The sequence below is a fragment of the Dreissena polymorpha genome, chromosome 2 (genome assembly GCF_020536995.1).
Source record: "Dreissena polymorpha isolate Duluth1 chromosome 2, UMN_Dpol_1.0, whole genome shotgun sequence".
NCBI lineage: Eukaryota > Metazoa > Mollusca > Bivalvia > Myida > Dreissenidae > Dreissena > Dreissena polymorpha.
The window spans coordinates 43,510,452-43,529,393 of record NC_068356.1 but is presented as its reverse complement, the minus strand read 5'-3'; the positions used below and the strand labels follow the sequence as shown (position 1 = coordinate 43,529,393).

Genomic DNA, 18,942 nt, shown 5'->3' with positions numbered 1-18,942 from the left:
GTTGTAGTAGTAGTAGTTTTAGTAGTAGTAGTAGTAGTAGTAGCAGTAGTAGTAGTAGTAGTTCTTGTTGTTGTTGTAGTAGTAGTAGTTGTAGAAGAAGTAGTAGAAGTAGAGGTAGTGGTAATAGCAATAAACTACGATCTTTTGTTAAATTAAAACAAAGCCTTTCATGCAAAAAAGCTTAAAAATCCTTAATTCGACAAAGGTATGCACAACTTAAAACAGATAATTATATTTATCCTCTCACATGCCTTTAAATCAACTCTCTGGTGACGGACTATTTGTTTCGATTAATAAGATACAAAATACCTTAATTATTGGGACGCATCATGAATGTTATCGTTATATTATATATCATTCTTTTTTCTTCTTTAAAACATATTACTGAACCAGCTTTCCGTATTTATCATATTCATTTACTTAATTACGAAATTTATGACGTATCTAGTGTGATGTCATTTCTCATACGAAACATACTATCTTGTTTCTCACATGATTTTAGGGACAACAATTTGGAATTGGTGGTTTTAATAGTATTTAAAAAAAAGAATTTTAAAGCATCGAACGAATCATAAATGTATTTCGGATTGTGTGTTTGTCATTCACATGTGTTGACTTCGATAGGAATAAAATAATTCGCTACGACAGGATTGCGATTTTATAAATCGGGTTTTGGGTCAGAGTGGTTATCAATCGATACAAACGCTATCAAAAAATAGTGTGGTTTAATATACATTTCGATAATAGGGAGTGGAGAACAGAAAATGAATTTCTACAAAGAAATGGAAGAACAGAAAATGGATGTGTATATCGCTGTAACTCTATTGTTATAAAGCAATTGATTAAAGTTGTCATTAAGGTAAATGAAATTTAGTTTTTGTTTTGCTGCTTGCATTTTTTTCATTTTTCACAAAGAAAAATATTACATTCTCGATTCGTTTTTTTATTTCTTCTCATATTTTCAATTGTAAAGTAGGCCTATTAAAAGAAACAGTTTAAAGAGGAACTAATTTTTTTTTACGTGACACAATCGGTAGTTATTCGGTCGTTAGGAATGTTATGTACATTTAGGAGGCCCGACAAGAATAATTATATTGTTATGTCAATTAAGCATTTTTCTTTGATAAAATGAGTCAACGGCATGTGACAGGATAAATAGAATAATAGGTTGGTGACGTGGATGGAGAATGGTTATCTGGCTCGGCGGAGGATCTTATCGGGTGAGCCGAAAAAATTCCCCCGCCTTGCCAGATAACCAATCGCGTTCCATGTTAAATTACATAACAAATTGCAATCACATGCTTGATGATTGTAGATACTTTAAACAATTTAATATGAACGGTGTTTTTACACATACGCAGTTTCATGTCATGAAAGTTGTCAACTTTGATTCATTAAATGTATTTGGAGTATAAAAAAAAGGTAAAATTTGCTCAACTTGGTAATTATTAAAATAATGGAACAAAATGTGTCGAAGTGGTTGTGCACACCTGTGTCCAAGTTCGAACATTTTACAGTTTTTTCATGAAACAAAACAATTTAAAGGTGTATTGCTATACATATAGTTATATTCTGAAAGATAAATGCATTTACTGTTGTTATACAGTTTATTTGTACTGGAACTATTTTCAAACACGGCTGAGATTCATATGTGCGTCGTATGAGATATCGAGGTTATTTGTATTATCAGTGACCGTTAACTTTTCAGGTATTTCCACTAGAACACACCAAACTTCATAGTGTTCAACATGTTAAAAAACACCCCCTAAATTGGGCGAGTTAACAAAACTTTTTTTGCCGTACATACATTTTGTTAATTATTATGTATCGAACGAAACATTTATTATTATTATTAGTAGTAGTAGTATTAGTAGTAGAAGTAGTATTATTATTCATCTTATTATTAAAGGCTTGATTATATTTTAGCGGATATTGTACGATAGCCCATGCGTCATCTCTTCTACGGACAGTTGCGCAAAGACAAAACTTTCAGCAATATTGGATTGTTAAGAAAAAAGCATTTCGCTATATAAATTGAGGGATGTTGATAAGCTAAACGGCGTTAAGGCTTAAACATAAGCGGGAGGTGGGGGCGGCAGAAAAAATTAAATATCCAATAGTTGTAAAACCTGTTTTAGTACGAACTATATCTCTTTCATTAATGTTTTTTGTGTTGTTTTACTTATTACATTTAGTAGAACTTAACAATGGCGATTTCATGTATTACGTCATAAATATTTTAGATAGTTGAATAAGATATACGATGGAAACTGTCAAATTTGTAACAAACAGATAGATATAAATGAAATTTTATATTTACATATATATCTGATGCATTCATACAATTCGTGAAATTTTTCACATTAATAATGCTATTGATTTTTGTGTACATGTATAAAGTTTTAGTTTAGTATGCACTTGACCTCGGCCTTTCAAAATAACCACATATCAGGGAAAGACCTTTTTTTAAGAAAATCTCGGAAGCGGTACGTCGAAATAGGTAACACCACGATCTACAGCAAGGGAATATTACTTTTAAGAACGCATGCCAATCACAAATTATCAGCATAACATTACCATAAACATACTGAGTTACTAATCTTTAAAGTAACTTCCTTTCATGAACTATTTCATGGGTCAATTTATTGATTCGTAACAAACACAGTAATCTAGATATGTGAACTAATCATATTATAAACAAATCCATCTTTGTTACTTGCCAGTTTTGACCAAGATTCTAGAGATTATTTACAGTTTGTATAATATTTTTAATGATATCGTTCCTTATATTACACTCATTACACTCTTAATAATGGTAAGAACATAACAACCTTATAATATAATATACTATGCGATCGACCAACAACGGAACAATTGGCCACACGTAATTGAGCGGGAGTCTGTCTATGAGATTTCAGGCTTCGATACGATGTGATGCGTATCCGTACTATATATTATGCTTTGCATTCGGTTGCAATGTGTTCACGATTTGAAAATTACAGACCGCAGAATATAACACGATATGATCTCCAGTTCATGTAACATCCGGTTGAGTAGACATTTTGCATTACTCGTCTTGATCAGACTGATTTGAGTCCCTGAAAGTAAACTGCTAAAACCATACAGGAAATATTAAGGTAGACAAGTCCTATTCACATTACATCACATTTCTTTTCCAAAGTTTCCATGTGTCTTGAAAAGTTAAAAATGACCAGCATGTTACAGAACAAGCAAAGCAGATTCGAAGAATCATGTAATATAACAAAAATGATATTCGACAGAAACGTCCATGTCTTTGCACGATCATCATGATTAGATTGCATAATAGGGTATTTCATGCAGAAACTATAACATACATGTATTGTGTTCCTCAAAAGCGATGTGTTTGTGCGTTGCTTTGATTTTGAATACATGTCTATTAGTAACGATTTTCTACAATGTTTCATTAAATAAACATACATGTAATAAAGCACATCGTATTTAACTCCATACACAAGTCATTTTACTGCAGGCCTGGTTAAAGCATGCAATAGGGCCAGACTTAAATATTGTTACACATAGAAATATATTTGATTCTTGTGTGGTTCCGAGTAAAACTAGTGGAGATGGTAATTGAAGAAAGATTAACAAAGCTCGATATGAATCATAACTCAAAAGACTAGCCGTTCAATATGGGATCCTGAATGCATTAGTCATAAAATAAAATAAACGAGAAAATGCTACTATAAACGAACTGTAACATGTGTTACTTAGTCACCTTACGCAAAACGTAACGTATAACTGCACATAATGATGTAACTGCTGCACGTAATGACGAATGTACCGAACGTAAAGACGTTTGCACAGCGAATAATGATAAAACTACTACACATACTGACGAATGTACCGAACGGAAAGAAGTTTGCACAGCACGTAATGTTGTCACTACTGCACATAATGATGTAACTGCTGCACGTAATGACGAATGTACATAACGTTAAGACTTTTGCACAGCGCATAATGATAAAACTACTACACATAATGTTGAATGTACAGAACGTCAAGAAGTTTGGACAGAACATAATGTTGTTACTACTTGGCGTAATGCTTTAACTACTGCATACAATGACGAATGTACTGAACGTAAAGAAAATTGCACAAGGCATAATGTTTATTCCACTGAAAATAATGATTAATGTACTGCAAACAACGACAACAGTCATATGAAGTCAGTAATGGCGTTCCATACCGTTTTGTTGCATCTGTTTTAAATATGACATACCTTGCCGACTCGCAGAACTGCGGGGCCAAAGGTATTTTATTTTGTCATTACTCATAACTACGGTCTTGCAAGACAGGTACACACTTTTGTCGTATTATTTTTTATGACAAACCTATGATGCTTTTAAACAGAAATTATTCGTACAAATATAAAGTATATAATACACCGGAATCGTCATACGCACAGAACATGTGTAGACAGCAATACACAGTTTATTGTTCAGTTCAGACTTTAAATGTGTGTTAGGGGCGTTTGTTGTTGTTTCTGTTCAAACACATTAGTAAATAAAATAAGTTAATTGAACACAAATCTAGACTTACAACCATTCACAAGTTTTATAACTATCAGAGGGACAAAACACTTTAATAACTTACATCCCATTGCTTCCCTTAAAATGTCCCATACAGAGCGATTCGTGTTTATACATTATAATAAATCGGATGGATCCTGAATGTTTTCGCACCATCTGTGGTATTTTAATGATATAGTTATGTATTCGCACCATCTGTGGTGTTTTAATGAGATAGTTAAAAGCATATTAAGATAAAATCTATGGGTTTTAATCACTGCAGCTGTTAGAACGTCACCGGTAGCTCCGACATCTTTCTAATTGAGAAGGCGGTTCCTGATGGGCCAGTATCAGTGAAAGGTAACATGACCGAGGATTTCGATTAGCGGAACAGCTCTGGGCGAAACTGGTTATGTCATTTGGCAATACAAGTTTTTTGTATCAGTCGACAAACACTTTGGTTCCGTCACTCATCAAAGCTTACACCGCTTTCTGCGCAGCAATAGGAATTATAGGTCTGTCTGTCTGTCTGTCTGTCTGTCTGTCTGTCTGTCTGTCTGTCTGTCTGTTTGTCTGTCCGTCTGTCTGTCTGTCTATAATAGTGACTAGGCATTTTTTCCGCGTGTCGCTTCGTTTAAAATATACTTCGTTAAAAATGTCCCTGTCATTCGTTATGGTGTAATATTACAGCTCAACCATGAACAATCTCGTCCTGGTGCTCATACTTGTATGCTGCGTCGTTCTGCTTACTCTGCCATAGGTTACTGAAGGTGAGTTGACGTTTGTTTTATAATTTCTTAGCTATGTAAATTGCATGGTTCTTTTTGTGTTGGCTTTTACAACAGACATGGATGAAAGTTTCAAAAGCCCGGCAAAGTGCATGCTTATTTAAAAGTTATTTGTTTACCGCATAAACAAGAATCGGGAAAAATCAATTAGGTTTTACACAAAATAGTGTTATGTCTTTGTTTTAGTTGAACAACCCAGTTGCCATCTATGACCATCCGGCTCGTTGCTAATTGCAAGTAGCAAAAGATTAATGCCCTATCATCGCGACGCTAACAATCAAGGCGGCTCTTTGATCAGCAATAATGTGGTAATGCAATGTGTCTGGTGAAACAATACTCGAAAATTTAAAACGACAAGCGACAATTTAAGGCGACGCATGACATCTGAACATTTTATTGTCGAATGATCTTTCTTATATTTGACATGAAAAGCAGCATCAACAATTGAGTGTCGACTTAAAGTGTCGGTTATCATTGTAAAATGTCGCGAGTCGTGTCGTTGCTTTGATTGTCAGGTTTCGACCTCATGCGGTAACAGGTACCATTCAAAGCGACGCACAATACGACATGCGACATTTTAAATTACGAGCGTTAAAATATCGCGCAAATATCAGGCAATTGTCGATTGTCGATTTAAGCCCATGGTACACGACACACGGCATTCAAAATGACGCGCGACATTTCAAACTACGTACTTCATTTTTTTCGAAGTTGCTTGTGGCAATTTTTTGCATGAGTATCTTCGGTGATACAAATAATAAATTTACTTATTTATTCAATTTACTACCATGAGATATTTGGGCTTCGGTGTCAATTTTTACACGAGTGACACCTAATGTTTTAATATTCGGTCGGAAGAATTCTGGGAAATTGAACAAGAACTGAAAATTATAAAATGCGCCATATAATTGTATCCATTTACTCAAGTTATATAAATATCTTGAAAGTATTCCTGTACAGTGTGAAATCACTTCCCTTTACTGACACCAAATACGGACCTCTTATATACGCACATGATACAACTGTTTTGTTCATATTCACTTGTAAAAAACAGACCCAGGATATATCAGTAAAGTTTTAATGACATATTCCTATTATTAACGATGAGTCCCAGAAAATACATATATTTCGTCCGAATAACACTCTCTAACCTGTATAAATACTTCGCACTTGTGTTTTATTTTCTACGCATTCATACTCCTGAACAATGGTTATTCGACAAACAAAAATATGATATTAAAATTATATTGTTTTACTATAACGTCGATATGCCTCTATGACTTGCGAAACATTCGCTTTCTATATCCTGTTTAAGCGGCTGAACCCTGTGCGTGCAAAGAAAGATGTCAAAATGGTGTTGAAATTGACTCCGGCTTCTGCAGACGCGGGTCATCCAGAGGGAGACTTTGCTGCATTTTTTTTTATTATTAGCATCACGAAGATAATGGCAAGTATTCATCAAGTATCTTTATGTCCAAATAGAGTTACTGCCCTTTCATTGTATACGGTGATTTTCATAACATAAATTATATGGTACAGCTTCCATGCGGAATCGTCTTGTTCCTTCACCACGAACGAAGTAAGTTATAGCTCAAATTAAACCTATAGCTGTCAGGAAGAGATGTCGATTGGTTTTACTCGTCAATCTTTTAATTGCTGATAACTCACATTGATAGATTTCACTAGACAACAATGTGTTTGGTCGACCTCCGCGTAGAGATTTGACCGTTTCGGAGCATAGATCTAATCTCATCACACACACATTTTGTAATTACGTCATCAAAGTACAGCTCGTATAGAAAATTTAGGTGCACTATTTCGGTGTACAGGGATTGAGCTTGCGCGCCTTTATTTGTATAATATCAAATCGTCACTTGCATTATGTACATATTTTGGATATTTTTCAAGATAAAGACACGCGTATTGCGCTTTACTATGTTCTAAAACTATAACATAATAATTGTTTTAATGGTGCATCAAGAGTGATTTGACTCATGTTTCTGTGTCATTTTTGTTTTGGAATAACACAAATACGGCGATCACTAAATGAATACAATTATTTGACATTTTACTGTAAAACCGGACATAATGTGATAACAATAGCTCACATTGAGCCCTTCGTGTCAAAGAGAGCAAATACAATTAATACTTTTACACAGTGTAAATGTTATACTATCATGGTGTTTGTCAATTTCTTCAACACGTACACCATCACTAAAAATGTTAAGACTTTAACCTGCCTCGAGTACCTTACATGACACAATATACAATATAAATCGGCAACACGCGAAATAATAAAAATAAGTTAAGCCCAGTTAAAGTATACATACATATCCTGTGTGACGCCGTTGGGATTTTGGGTTAAGAGCGTATAAATAAAATTATGCTTGAATTTCGCACCAACACAACTTCAGTAAGTATCGTTCAATGTGAGCGCTGTGATACCTGAAGAGAACTGAAATCAACGTCTCGACGTTATACTCTATTAAGTTCTATGCTCGAAAACCGCGTGAGTCAGATTTCGTCATATTTTTCATGAGACAGAACCATTGATGTGAAGGTAAATTAAAACGGTAGACGGAAAACTACAACGGGCGAGGCATGGTCAGGGGTGATAACCCCCAAAAAGGGTTAGGGTAAGGGTTAGTGTTAGGGTTCGGGTTAGGGTGAGGGTTGGGTTTAGGCTAACCCAAACCCTAACCCGACCCCTAACACTAACCCAAACCCTAACCATAACCCTCTAACCCCCCCTTGCGCAATACCATACCATGCCTCGCCCGTTGTAGTTTTCCGTCTCCCAATTAAAACGTTATGTTTTGCCAGAACTTTTACCGTTGATTATTGTATGCGCGATTTATGATTCACATTGTTCCAGTCTAATGCACAGGTGATTAGCGTGTGGCTATGATATTAATTAGTGAAAAAATCATTTTGAATGATAAATACTCATATTATAACGAAACATAAACTTTTCTGGAAAAAAAATCAATATCAAATTATATATAACAAGGTATCCATCTCAAAATCACCCGAAAACGGGGTGCATCGCTTTGAACAGCCATAACATTATCAATTGTGCGGCGATTTTCATGATCTTGGTCTTATTCAACGCAGAAATGAATTTCCTTTCTAGAAATGTATGTATCTTGTTATATTTCTACAGATGCACCCTTTTTTCGGTTGATTTCGAGTTGGATACCTTGTTATATATTTACTTCATAGTGAACTTTTTTCAGAAGAGTTGATTTTTTGTTATAATATGATTATTTATCATTTAAAATGATGTTTTCACTAATTATTATCACAGCAACACGCTAACCACATGTGGTCTTAAGAACCAGTTAACTAAACAATTCGCAGTTTTTGACGGCTACATTTTTCATCAATGGTTTTCCAGGTTTTTCTCACATACCATATATATGCCTAAAAATTGGATATCATAATCAGTATTTTCGCAACAAATGAGCCAGAAAGCCGCCATTAAAATAAAATCAGACAAAATCGCGCTTACATTGATTAGTTTACTAAAGCAATAAATAATGGCCACAATCACTCAACTGTATTTTCTTTGAGGCAAAGCAGAAAAAGAAAATAATCCAACACCATTATGAACAAGTTACAAGCGCTTAAAACACGTAATTTTAACCAAGGGTTTGGCAGTATTGCACGCAATTCAAGGATACCTCTTCCGTGAAATTTATCCTTCGTTGTACACTATTTGTATCAAACAAGCGTCTATCATAAATAAAATGTTAAAGCGAAACTCATTTATCAAATAGCTATCCTGTTTCAAACATTTAGTCCGTTTTTTTTTCTCAATGTCAAAGCGTATCTATTAAATTTGATGACGTATCCAGAGTTTCTGTTTCAATATATACACTTTGACATTTATGAAATGTATAGAAATCCGATGCGCCATGCCCATTGCTGTTTGCATATTTTGCTGTGTGAGAAACGCATTTTGTATTTTGTAAATCTTGATTTTGTGTTTGGAAATAAATGAGATTCGGTAATTACGGCGACTACACACAACACGAACACTAAATAAAGGCATACATCATAACACAACGCTCGAAACTTTATTTGCAAAAAGCAAACCGAAGATCGCAAGGCGCTATGATTGACGATGATGATGATGATGATGATGATGATGATGATGATGATGATGATGAGGATGATAATGATGATGATGATGATGATGATGAAGATGATGATGATGATGATGATGATGATGATGATGATGATGATGATGATGATGATGATGATGATGATGATGATGATGATGACGATGATGATAATAACTGTGTTTATTTCTTAGAATATTTTCCTTGGCGTTTGTCATTGGACATATAAGTACACGCACAATAATCAACAATGAAATTTTTCCTACGTACTGTTTTGACATGAAACATCTAATAAATAGAATGCACGAACAAACAAGGTAAAACCTAAAATTAAAATTGAAGGTTTAGTTTAGAAGATACCTTTATTCATATGAGAAGATTTACGCAGATAATAATCAACGAATAGCGAGGCTTCAATCAACTTATATCCATGTAGTTGATGAAAACTTGACACGTTTTGAATTATACAATAGCTCGTATTATTTGGTACAGATATGTAAATAGGTAAATTAATGACTGACTACTATGATATACATTGTCTAATAAAACATCAAATATGAACAGGTTACAAAACAATACATAACTATGCACCAATGTTACAACCCGTTTTGCAATAAACCCGTTTTGTAATACATTCGAGTTAGTGTCTTTATTTACTTGACTATATTCGACAAGTAGAAGTTTCACATGGCGAGGCTTGCCGAGATGTGTAAGCCTTTCAAAGAAGGGTCGGATACCCTCGAGTACACAAAAACAATAGCGTAATGTGATACTTATCCTACTGTATGATAAAGAAACTACATTTAGGTTATAGGTCAATTTTTATTATAAAGAAATTTATGATTGATTATTGCATTAAAAAATAACAGCATACACCACATGCAACCAAAAAAAAACAACAGTATATCCTAGCATATCATGTATAATATGTGTTTGACATTATTACTGTTGTATTATACCACTTTTGTTCTTGCTTATGCACATATTTACATTGTATGTTTTATATTGAATAAAAAAAATTTAAAAAAAATTATGCAGTTTATGCGTCGTTTTGTTTGTTCGTTTTTTCTCAATGTCAAAGCGTGTGTATTAAATTTGATGACGTATATGGGGTATCGGGTTCAATTTTATGGGTTTTTTGCACTCGAAATAGTCCTTAACAACTGCTTTCAAGTGATGTAAACATTGCTATATGCCTAAATTTAACTTACAGTCTTGATCAAAAGCAACCCTGATATATTTATTCTTTGCAATATTTTTGTTATCATAATCTGTATAGTTTAATTAGTTTTGACGATTAATTATTCTTTTAATAGTGACCTCTTAAGTCCGTTACTGGATTTCACATCCTTTTTGTGACAAATACAGCCAATTCCCTTGCAACGACCCAGGGGTAAAATAACGACTTTTTAAAAGTCAGATTTAGTATTGTTGCATTTATTATCAACGTGCCAGTAAACGACAACTTCCTTTTAGGTATTGTTGTAGAAAGAGAATGAACGTAGAACATATTTTATGACAAAAGCCAACAAAATGTGCCGTGTCAAATCTACGATCCTCGGATTTTTAGATCTGCGCCGAGGATCGGGGTTCCATCCCAATGCCTCCAAACGTTCTAGTAAGCTGAAATTTGTCAAATAATCGTTTGAAAGGGTATTCTTCTCTACTGTGATACAAGGAGGGCAGTGGTAAGTTTTCTAAAAAATAAAATGTAATTTTCAAATGCATTAGTTCGAAAGGAAATACACGGCATATAATTCACTGACAACAGGAACGTTCTTAAGAACACTTTATTTAAGTTGATTGCAAACAAACGCTTATATTAACGCTTTGTAGAAAAAAAAACGCGATGCAGTTTACCATTCTATTGTTTAAACCAATCATCACCATGTATTGAGCATGTTGGCGTGTATTTGGTTTCTCTGTAACGATAAATGTAGACTGTTTTTAAAATAATCACTTCTTGATTTGTTATGTAGGTATTGTCGTGATTGGAACCGTTCGTTAGCTGTCGACTAAGGTCATTTGGATTGTGAAGTTTTCTCTGATTGTAAAGTGTTTAATGTTCCAATGTGTATTACTCGTGTCTGTTGTCTTTTCTTGAGTGCAAATTTGTTGAAGGCACTGCCCTGTTCTTTATTTCGTGGAACGTGGTAGCAAAATGCAATAATACAGTTTTGTTAAATATAAATTTAATGATTAACGTAATTTTCATTATATACATTGATGACCTCTTTTTATATCAGCGCTTAACTAGAACTCTTCAGTTTATTTAATTCGCAAGGTTCGATATTTTCACCACATGACTTACCTAAATTAGAGATATATAATTTTTATTTGAGGGAAACCGCCTGTCCGAATGTCATTTAAGCATAGTTCAGATCAAATACTGGGTTTTTATTGGAACATTTAGGATTATGAATTCGACATTTACTCTTGAATTCGACAAAACTTTTGTCAGAAAATTGTTATTTAATAAGAAAAGAACTGTAAAATAATACTGAAATTGTATAAAGCTACACAGAGAGAAGTCTAATGAACACATGTTTTGTTTTATATGATGAAATGTAATTAATGTAAATAATACGAAAATGCACTGTGATATGAAAGTCATAAATACAATAATCTAACAAAATCAAATAAATTTGTGTACTTTTGATAGCATCGAAGGCGGACTTCTCCATTTTATTTAAAAAGCCAGAAGAGTTGTTCAAAGCCTTAATAACTAATTTTACTTCGCTGGAATAATTCTCAACTGTAAGTCATCCTTAGCACCCGTCCACTTGACATAGTACTGTTGTATGGTAACTAATTTTGCTTTATCCTCATGGTGTCTTGGTGTGTTTAATGGGCGTTAAACTTCAATACACCAGGTCGACAAATATACCCACTGAAATGACAAAATAAGGAACTTTTTATGTTGGCGTGTTCTAAAGTTTGCGACGTTTAAACCAACACACACATCAAAACGACAAATAAACGACACCAACACGAGTATTTACACATCGACTACACGATATATATGCTTCATTTATCGAAATAATGGTACGTTAGTATTTGCCGAAAGTTTATGTTAGTACTAACGAAGGTAATTATAATTGAAATGTGTCAACATTGTATTGTATAGCATATTTGCATTTGATTGTTTGTTTAAGTACATGACACTCCGTTTTGCTCCCCAGTTCATCGTGCATTCACTAATTATGAACTATCAGACCTCTTCAAAAGTAATGACAACAAAAAGGCGTTCGAAAATTGAAACTTACCATTAAATATTCATTGGTGTATAATTATTTTTCAACATAATTAAGTTGCTTTTTCTTTACATTTAACGATCTTAAAGGTCCAAGTTCGGATATTAAGCTAAAATTAATTAATAACGTTCAAGTCTTAAAAAGCGAATCTTATCGAGAATGCTGATCTAACTCAATTGCCTAATGGTCCCAAATTAATTACGAATTTGTATGTGTCACATTAATTACATTAAAATAACTTTTAGTTTTAAAGTATATAATTTTTTACTTAAGTTTGATATTTTTTTGTAAATTGTTTTATGAATTAAAAACAATTTCTTACTATGTAAACCAAACGCTCCCAAATGCAAAGAACCATATTAAATGAAGTATATTGTTGAAGCATCGTACTATCGTGCGACTGGCAATGCAAATATACTGTTAGGATAGCCAGCAACCAATGTAAACCCCATATGCTTTGGACTGACCTTTTCAAGACGCAACATTAGCTTAAATATTGTATTGTAGACGTTGTATTAAAAATAGATTCATAGTTGACAATAAATCCACGTTATTGTTTCTTCAGAAATCCATAGACTAAGCACATACACACAAATCAACAGTGTCCCTTTAAACATTGTTCAAATTATGCATGGATGGAATTGTATGACGTTTTCTGTTCATTTGAACACAATTTTATTGTCGTGAAACATGCCAACCTTAAACGTTCTGGTGTTTGCGTATGCTTGGTCATGTAAAGCGGAATTTCACATTCGTACTTTGAAACAAATGTTTTGTCTGTTTTCGTTATACTAAATTAATTATACTTTGTTTTGTAATGTACCATCGCGTATTATTCTGAAACGTATTGAAAATTGTTAATAAAAATGACTTACATGTGTGGAATATTACATCTTTACAAAATATTATCATTAAAAAGTAAATCCGACACTTATTGCGTTTATGTTCCTTACAGTATGACGAGTATGATTTTCTTTTCTTTGTGTATACATGTTTTCAGTGGGAATCACATCCGGAAGCGGATACAATTGTACGCACGTCCAGAAATGTTTTAATTGCGGAGGAAATTTCAGCGCCGTACAACTGACGGGCTACAGTGAAGACTCGTGTTACAACGCCGTCAGACAATATCAATCTGTCCACTACGCTCTCTACAACACACCCATTTGCAGAAAATTTGATGACCGAACCAACACACGTTTCATTAATGATATACCCGGGAGATGGCAGGCATGGGAAACCTGTAATGATGGTAAGTATTATTTTCAAATGATAGTTAAATTCGTATTAATTACTGCCCATTTCTCTTCGTTGCACAACATACACAATCAAACATAATTTTGCAACTGTCGATTCATGATTCTCTTCGTTGTTTGTAAATTGCAGATAGTATTATGCTTGTTTAAAAATACGAAAAAACATAAGTTAGTTGACACGTCCGTGGCTTTGTCCTTTACAACTGTTTGACAATACATGCAACAAAAAACATTTCTGTGGCCGGGTCATTAAAGCTTTTATGTTGTTTTTTTTTTTTTAAATATTTCGTTAAACATTTCTATTAAATTCATCTCAAAGCAGGCATATCTTATATTGTTACAAAGTTTAGAAATTTATAAATAGATGCCGAGGAAAATTCAAACATAACAGCCATTTTAAATGATGTTTGTTTGTTTATATCAGCATGTAAATTGTTTATGATATTGGCAATACCATTTGCTGATAAAAACACTCACATGTTTTATAACAAACGAATAGGAACAAGGTAAAACTTTTTTGCACTTAAACCTTATATTGTATTATTCGTTATTCATACCAGGAAACCGATTCTCAAACCGATGTGAAAATGTACAAAACAGACGAATACCTTGCCAATTCGTGGGTACGAATCAAATTCACAGGATGGTACCTATTCTAAGCACAATTATGAAACTAAAGTAATAAAGTATCAAATACATCTAGTAGTTGATAAAGAAAACCTCTTAATAAACTCAAAGTAAACCTAAAGCTTCATCAGAAGCACTGAAATCTGTTTAAACCAAGTGGTTCGCAATTAATTGCAAGGAATTATTTGCCAAACGATGAGGCACAAAACAAATGTAGTTGACAAGACACAGAAGAAAATACAACGGGTAATTCAAACCATTGGAAACTTAAAACCATTTAGTTATGTATTTAGGATGCGCATCAAGAAGAAGCCGTTAACATGGCTGTAAAAGGTCAACTTCAATAGATTGGTTGTGTATTCTAAGTCTAAGTCTTCGAAAAAATAATTTCTTTAAACGATTCTAAATCTGAAAATTCGTGAGGAAATTTAAAATAATAATTTATTTCTACCAAAGGATGATTCACTTTCAGAAAAACACTACGCACAGAAATATACTCACGATGTGTCCCGCATGTCACTTCATCACGCGCTCTGCTTTAAACGCATTGTTTTCTTTTTTTAAGCAGATATATACACACTCCTAAAGTATAACATGAACGCAATTTGACCTAAAAGACGTATGCTCAGTACATGTTAAACAACCTTGTCGTTCTTTTTAATAACCTGGCATTTGTTCGTCAGCTATATCAGTGTTTTGAAGACGTTTGATATTTTGAGTATGTGTACTACTTACATACACTACAGATACATAACGTAGGGGAACGCTTATATATACTAACTATATCTGTTGATACTGTTTCAGTTTGTTTGGAGTTTACTTTAAATAGCTACACAAATCATATGATAGAAGGAGCGACCCAGTACAACTCTTCTACCTATGCTTCCTCGCTTGGCCATTGTTTTCGGGAATGCTTTGACGACAGCCTGTGCTACACATTTGTATATTCCTTAAACATTTGTTACAAGTACGGATGTGATGGTAATTGTAAGCTGACCTCCGGCGGTGTAAACACTGTTTATCAGCGCGTCTGTCTCAGAGGTACGTTGTTGTCCGTACTTATTTTTCATAACAGTTAAGCACGACATTATGCTGAATAATACGTGCATAACAAATCTAAGGTATATTGCGTCAATGTTGCACAGAGAAAGGTATAATAAGTGAGACGTATTCATTTAAATCACTCGCGTTTGCGTGTGTAACACGTTGTGGTGTTTAGCATAACAACTTAAAAAAATATTTATTTATACAAATCGGGTATTCTATTTATCCCATCATTTGGCATGTTTTCTCCTGGTTATGTCTGACAATTATTACACAAAACATTGTCTGAATTAAAGCAAAAGACGTTATGAATTTAATCGCAATGACGACACTAAACTGCGCGTGTTGCAGCAAGGAGATACTTCTCGTATAAGATTCTGTTGTGATTTAGTCACCAACTTTACTCCTTTAAATGATTGTTATACAGGTTAAATCGTAAATTTGATGTTAAAAACACAAACAGAGAGCAATAATGTTTCACGTTTATATTTAAATATAAGTATATGTATTCCAGGTGTGACGTTTAAAAAATGTGCATTGGCTATTATACAAAGAAAAATAACAATTGTGTGACCGTGTTCCATTTAAATTGCTTTTAATAAAAACCCTTAGGGAAGTAGAAGGTGTAACAAAAGTGGTTTTGACATATAACTCAGCATTCGTGCTTGCACTCATTTTTCCTTCGGATATTAACTTGCATCATTCGAATTTTCATTTGCATATAGGCATAATATCCTACGTTTAAATATGCATTCATTATTATGTTTGTTTAGTGAATACTTTCTCGACAATTATTATTACGATTCTAAATAAATGCGGCGTCGAACAGTTATCGTAACTCGCTTTATTTTATTTGCTTAATTATGTAGTAGTTGGTTAGTACTAAGATGCTTCGGTACCGTCTCTTATGATATGTCTTTCTGATACAATCTACGTTTTCCTATATGTAATGCCCAACTTACAAAATAAGCGACTTTACGTCAAGTTTGAACGGATAAAGTGGTCAAGAATAAATTGAGATATGAATGGCCAATTTCTTGTAATGTGCAGATTGTATGCCGTTGATGAACACATCGCAATACGCTGTAACAGTAACAGGTGGTGTTACGCACGGAGCCATTGCAAAATACACGTGTAAACCAGACAATAGCTATCAAAGCGGAGACCTTACGAGGTATATACTAATAGATGTGTCCGAAATAATAATTATTTTCATTTCTTTGTATTATGGAATACAATTGTCGAGTGATCAAGACCAATTATTGCCGTCAGTGTAAAGTAAAGATTATTGTTATTTAAAATGTGGTCAACTGTTTAATACCAACACAAAACACAAAGCTTCTAATCTCAGCATTTCATTTTTATTTCAAGATCTTTTGCAATTATGAATTCGAGCGCGAGTAATATTCTTTCAGGGAATGCCAAAGCAATAGTACTTGGTCAGGAATTGCTCCGAATTGCGTGGCTGATTGTGGATTACCGACACCGATTTTAAACGGCTCCTACACTTTGTCTCAGGGAACCACACTTGGAAGCACAGCGACACTCCAGTGTCAAGCCGGGTTCCAATTAGCAAACGGGGATTCCACTCTGATATGCGATGCGAGTTCACAATGGATCGGTACACAGCCAGTCTGTGAAATAATAGATTGCGGCCAGCTTGGCGATTTGCAAAATGGATTGTACAACCTATCGTCCGGAACCCAGTACGGTAGCATTGCAACAGCATCGTGTTTAGCTGGGTACACGAACCAAAACACTGCCAACATTGTATGTTCCGATAATGGTAAATGGAACGGTTCTCTTACCGACTGCACTCCAGTTGATTGTGGACCGGTGCAAAATATTGAAAACGGCATTGTAGTTGCAACAGGATCAACATTTGGACAAACAGCAAACTTTTACTGTATACCTGGGTTTAAATTAATTGGTCCTACTTTATTGAAGTGTAATGAGTCGTCCAAATGGGAACCAAATTTACCAAGCTGCCGAGGTACGTATCAATATGCTATTCGTGAATCAGTAAAATACATAATTAATTATAAGTTAATAATGTATATCTAGTTATATAAATAGCGATCGAGTGATAACTTTAACAGTAAGTCTACTTATCAAGTAGTATTTTTCTGAAAAATAATCTATTTTCTGATTGAGTCGATTAAATCAGTGCGATATTTGACCGTTTAGTTAAGGATACCAGCAGTGAAAGCTTACCAAAGAATCTCTACATCATGCCGTGCATTTGTTACAACAAGACGTGGACGGGACTGACGCAGGAGCAGATAATAGCTCATTTGATACGGAACACCTCGATAGACGCACGGAACACCACTATGGCGCTCAGCAAGCTAAGCTGCCGACGCGACGAAAGACCCGTCTCCGTCATATTCGGCTACGTTGCTTCGGGATTGATCGGCGGGCTGTTTTTGCTGGTGGTAATCTCAGATTTGCCAAGGCTTATCCATGATTTTAGATTCTATTTCTAGAGACGGGACACAACCGTTCCGTCTTTTCAAATGTGTCTGATTTTGAAATATTTACATAGATTTTTTTTAAACATGCATTTGGAAAACTTTCGTCCGTCATTTGTCGTTTGTCGTTCGTCGTCCATGTTTACATTATAAACATTATCATATTTTAAACTAGGCCTAGAAATCATTAGGACATATGTTCGTACCAAGTTATATGAAGAATGGACCATACATATTGGAAGGTACAATGTGAAAAAACTAGCAGCATGCTTGTTAATTATGCTGTTGTGTGGTGAGTTCTCTGTCATATGGTTATTCAAACCACTAACATAATTGTATGGTGTGAATGGGCCATTTAAGCCATTACGTTTAAAAACGAGAGTGCATAAATTGTATAAAGAGCTTAGGAAATAATAATTATTTATTCGTACCCCTGATTGTCGCCGCTGAATGATTATCATAATCCAGATAACTTTCCATTGTTGTCTAGTGTTAATATTTCTCAATATTTTCAATTTAATAAACAAAACAAAACAGAAGTTAAGGGGTGTTGCTGCAGTTTTGATGATTTTTTCCATCTAATAACTTTTACTCAAAATTTTTATTCAAGTACTACATACAAATACTAAATGAAAAATGCAATAAAAACATAGGGTCACCGGCTTTGTTTGGATTTTATTCACCATTATATAATATGTACTTTTTCATTAAAACTGAAAAATCTCTAATTGCATAATAATGATTAATAACCTCTGAAATTGGAAAGATGTAGAGATTATATAAGCTAATATATATCATATACCATTTAAGTAAACCACAAACAACAAA

At 34.0% G+C, this 18,942-nt stretch overlaps 1 protein-coding gene across 1 annotated transcript; it reads left to right on the top strand.

Annotated features, from left to right (window-relative positions):
• The first annotated feature begins 15,432 nt into the window (after nucleotides 1-15,432).
• Nucleotides 15,433-18,347, top strand: LOC127865516 (sushi, von Willebrand factor type A, EGF and pentraxin domain-containing protein 1-like). The gene is made up of 4 exons (XM_052405362.1): nucleotides 15,433-15,640; nucleotides 16,694-16,817; nucleotides 17,059-17,636; nucleotides 17,831-18,347. The coding sequence occupies exons 1-4, from the start codon at nucleotides 15,442-15,444 to the stop codon at nucleotides 18,127-18,129; spliced, it is 1,200 nt and encodes a 399-aa protein (XP_052261322.1). The 5' UTR covers nucleotides 15,433-15,441; the 3' UTR covers nucleotides 18,130-18,347.
• Nucleotides 18,348-18,942: the final 595 nt, after the last annotated feature.

What these genes read in the sequence shown, in the direction of transcription:
- LOC127865516 (XM_052405362.1), top strand. Translation starts at nt 15,442, where the DNA reads ATGATAGAAGGAGCGACCCAGTACAACTCTTCTACCTATGCTTCCTCG. An exon ending in TCAGCGCGTCTGTCTCAGAG is followed by an intron (nt 15,641 to 16,693) that starts GTACGTTGTTGT and finishes TGTAATGTGCAG; the next exon opens with ATTGTATGCCGTTGATGAAC. An exon ending in CAAAGCGGAGACCTTACGAG is followed by an intron (nt 16,818 to 17,058) that starts GTATATACTAAT and finishes ATATTCTTTCAG; the next exon opens with GGAATGCCAAAGCAATAGTA.